The sequence below is a fragment of the Gekko japonicus genome, unplaced genomic scaffold (assembly GCF_001447785.1).
Source record: "Gekko japonicus isolate JY-2015 unplaced genomic scaffold, Gekko_japonicus_V1.1 scaffold5174, whole genome shotgun sequence".
In the NCBI taxonomy this organism is placed as follows: domain Eukaryota; kingdom Metazoa; phylum Chordata; class Lepidosauria; order Squamata; family Gekkonidae; genus Gekko; species Gekko japonicus.
In genome coordinates this window covers 1,511-4,643 of record NW_015177175.1, presented here as the reverse complement: position 1 = coordinate 4,643, position 3,133 = coordinate 1,511, and the positions used below count along the sequence as shown (strand labels likewise).

Here is a 3,133-nt window from a genome sequence, read left to right as displayed (position 1 = left end):
TTCTCCAGATTAGAGTCCGCCGCTCTTAACCATGACACCACGCTGGCTCTCTCTTACACTCCGCTAAATGTCCCCCTTCCCAGTTGTCTAAGGAGTAGGTTAGTCTCTGCCCATCTGTGGATGAGCTTATTTCAGATCCAAGTTTGTGCAGCCCTGTACAGCCACGTGCCCTTTGTCTAGGACTCCGTCCGCTCTAGCCAAACCCTGGGATCTTGGGGAAATGCGCCTCACTAAGCTCCTGCCAAACAAGCAGTTCGAAAGCAAGAAATTGCAAGTAGATAAATAGGTATCACTTCGGTGGGAAGGTGACAGCGTTCCGTGCGCCTTGGTGTTTAGTCATGCCGGCCACATGACCACGGAAACGTCTTCAGACAGCGCTGGCTCTTCGGCTTTGAAACGGAGATGAGCACCGCAACCCTAGAGTCGGACTCGACTGGCTTTCGAGCAAGGGAACCTTTACCTTTAAGCTCATTCACAGATGGGCAGAGACTGACCTACGCCTCAAACAATCGGGAGGGGGGACGGACAATTAGAAGAGCGCAAGTTTACTCTCTAGCCAGCACTGTTTTATTTCTACTTTCTCTAGAGGCGTCCTGCTCTATTTCCCTTTTCTGTGATGTCCTTCTCACCTGCGCTTCCTGTTTCAGCAGCAGTTTAGTGGAATAGAACAAGGCCCGATCCCTGCGGCAGAGGGACCCTCTTAGAGGAACGACTGCAGCCATCTGTGCCATGTGATGGCTCAGGCTACACAAAGACTCAGGTCATAACAGACGGTCTCTAGAAGAGAAGGGAAGAGATTGGATTCATACCCAGACCTTCACTCAGAGCGGCTTACAATCCCCTTTCCCTTCCCCTCCCCACAACCGACACCCTGTGAGGCGAGTGGAGCGGAGAGAGCTCTTTTCAGAACTGTTCCTGAGAGAACAGCTCTGAGAGAACTACGGCTTGCCCAGGGTCACCCAGCAGCTGCATGTGGAGGAGTGGGGAATCAAACCCGGTTCTCCCAGATTGGAGTCCACGCACTTAACCACGACACCAAACTGGCTCTCTAGTGGAGATGGGTGCAAGCAGCCATGAAGGGTGAGCTGGACACCCTCTGTCTCTCTCACATGGGAGACCACCTCTTACTACCAGTGTACCAGGGAAATTACCATAACCAGAACTTTTCTTGTGGTGGTGGGTTGCAACCTGACTCGGGGCCAGTTTGGGCAGAAGTAGCTCAAACTGGATTAAGCTTTCCCTGTGAGGCCCATCTCCATTGGTACTTGGCTCATGCACCATCACAGGGTGGCCAGCTCCGGGCTGGGAAATACCTGGAGGTTTTGGGGGTGGAGCCTGAGGAGGGCGGGGTTTGGGGAGGGGAGGGACCTCAGGTAGTACACAATGCCATAGAGTCCGCCCTCCAAAGCCGCCATTTTCTCCAGGGGAACTGAACTCTGTAGTCCGGAGAACAGTTCTAGCAGTGGAAAGGTCTCTGGGCCTCACCTGGAGGCTGGCAACCCTAGGCACCGACCCGGAGGGGGGCAGGTGGAAGGGAGTGAGCTAAATGTTGGGGGGGAGGAGATCTGTGACAACCTTCAGTTGCCTGCAATGCAGGAAGGCGTCCTCAGCATCCCTCCTCAGCCTCACCACTTTATTCTCGCTTGCTGAAATGCAACTGCAACCCAGACACACACACACACACCCCAGGGGCACTCGCCTGCGCACTGCCTGCAGATTACCACACACAGGTTGACGGAGGCCCAGTCAGGGTTCAGGGCGCGGCAGTCGGCGCAGAAGCGGTTGGCTTTGTTCGACCAGATCTTCTCAGCCACCTCATAGTCGTACAGCGTCTCGGCAATGGAGTTCTGCAAGGCCTCCATCCACTCCCGCTTCTCCCGCTCAGACTCCGCACCAAAGCTGAGGGGGGAAGAAGAAGAGGAGGAGGAGGGAGGAGGAGGAGGAGGAGGAAGAGATTGCATTCATACCCCGCCCTTCACTACCCGAAGGAGTCTCACAGAGCGGCTTACAATCCCTTTCCCTTCCCCTTTCCACAACAGCCACCCTGTGAGGTAGGCGGGGCTGAGAGAGCTCTCTCGAGGATTGCCCTTGAGAGAACAGCTCTGAGAGAACTTATGAATGACCCAAGGTCACACCAGCAGCTGCATGTGGAGGAGTGGGGAATCCAACCTGGTTCTCCCAGATTCGAGCACGTTCCGGATTTAGGGTGAGAAACCCCAGCAAGACCGAGCCTCCCCACACACCCCTTCCCCACACACCCAAAGTCCATTTGTGCAACTCCTCAAGCTCCAAATGCTCCGGGGCTGCCATGAGGGACAAGCCACCCTGAGCTTGCCTCGGCGGGGAAAAAATCAAGTAAATAAATAAATAAGGTGCTACTGCTCATTTTACACAGAGCCCAGATCCCTGGGATGAGGCACCAGAAGCCTGAGGACCTGCCCTCAGCCTTCCAAACAACCCACAATCCCTCTCCACCCTCCCATATGTGGAGCGGACAACACTCTGCCCCGCCAGAAGGAGCGGGGCTCCAGCAGGAAGAGGCCCTGCAGCCTGACCCAGCGGGTGTTACCTGAAGATCTTGAGGGGGGTGATGAGCTCGAAGCTGCGTCCTTTTGCCTCTCGGATCGTGGAGCCCTGCATCTCTACCAGGCAGATGGCGATGCCGATTCTGAAGTACTGCAGGCAAAAATTTGGCAGGAATCAGCAGAACTCAGCTTATAGCAATCATTAGAGATGTGAGCTCTCCCTTCCCCGGAAAGCCCTCAGAAAATGTCAGCAAAGCGCCATTTCCCCTCTTGTTTCCTTTGCTCCTCAACCTGAAACGGGGGAAAACTCACTGCCTTTGCCTCACAGGTAGAGATGTGAAGGCCCGGAAAAAAACCGGAAAAATTCGGGAAAAAACTCAGTTTTTCCCCGTTTTTTTTCCTGAAGTTTTTGTTTTTTTCCGAAAAATTGAAAAAATAAAATAAAATTTAAAAAATTGACTATGGAACGTTTTATTTTAACATGATGAATAAAATATTTTAAGACAAGGTGTTCAAATATTTTCCAAATCATTTCTAAAATATATATATATGGTATCAGATTGATCTAATTTCTGTGCACTGAGGACAAGCAAGTCCTAGGTTACAAA

General features: G+C 52.6%; 1 protein-coding gene across 1 annotated transcript in view; it reads right to left on the bottom strand.

Moving 5' to 3' along the window:
• The window catches only part of LOC107124863 (arf-GAP with Rho-GAP domain, ANK repeat and PH domain-containing protein 3-like), a gene marked incomplete at both ends in the record, with an annotated part of 57,786 nt that extends 55,110 nt beyond the window's left edge, over positions 1–2,676 (bottom strand). Inside the window, 2 exons of the mRNA XM_015428365.1 lie at positions 1,700–1,899; positions 2,570–2,676. Of these exons, the coding sequence (XP_015283851.1) occupies positions 1,700–1,899; positions 2,570–2,676 (307 nt within the window). The remainder of the gene's footprint in view (positions 1–1,699; positions 1,900–2,569) is intronic.
• Positions 2,677–3,133: the final 457 nt, after the last annotated feature.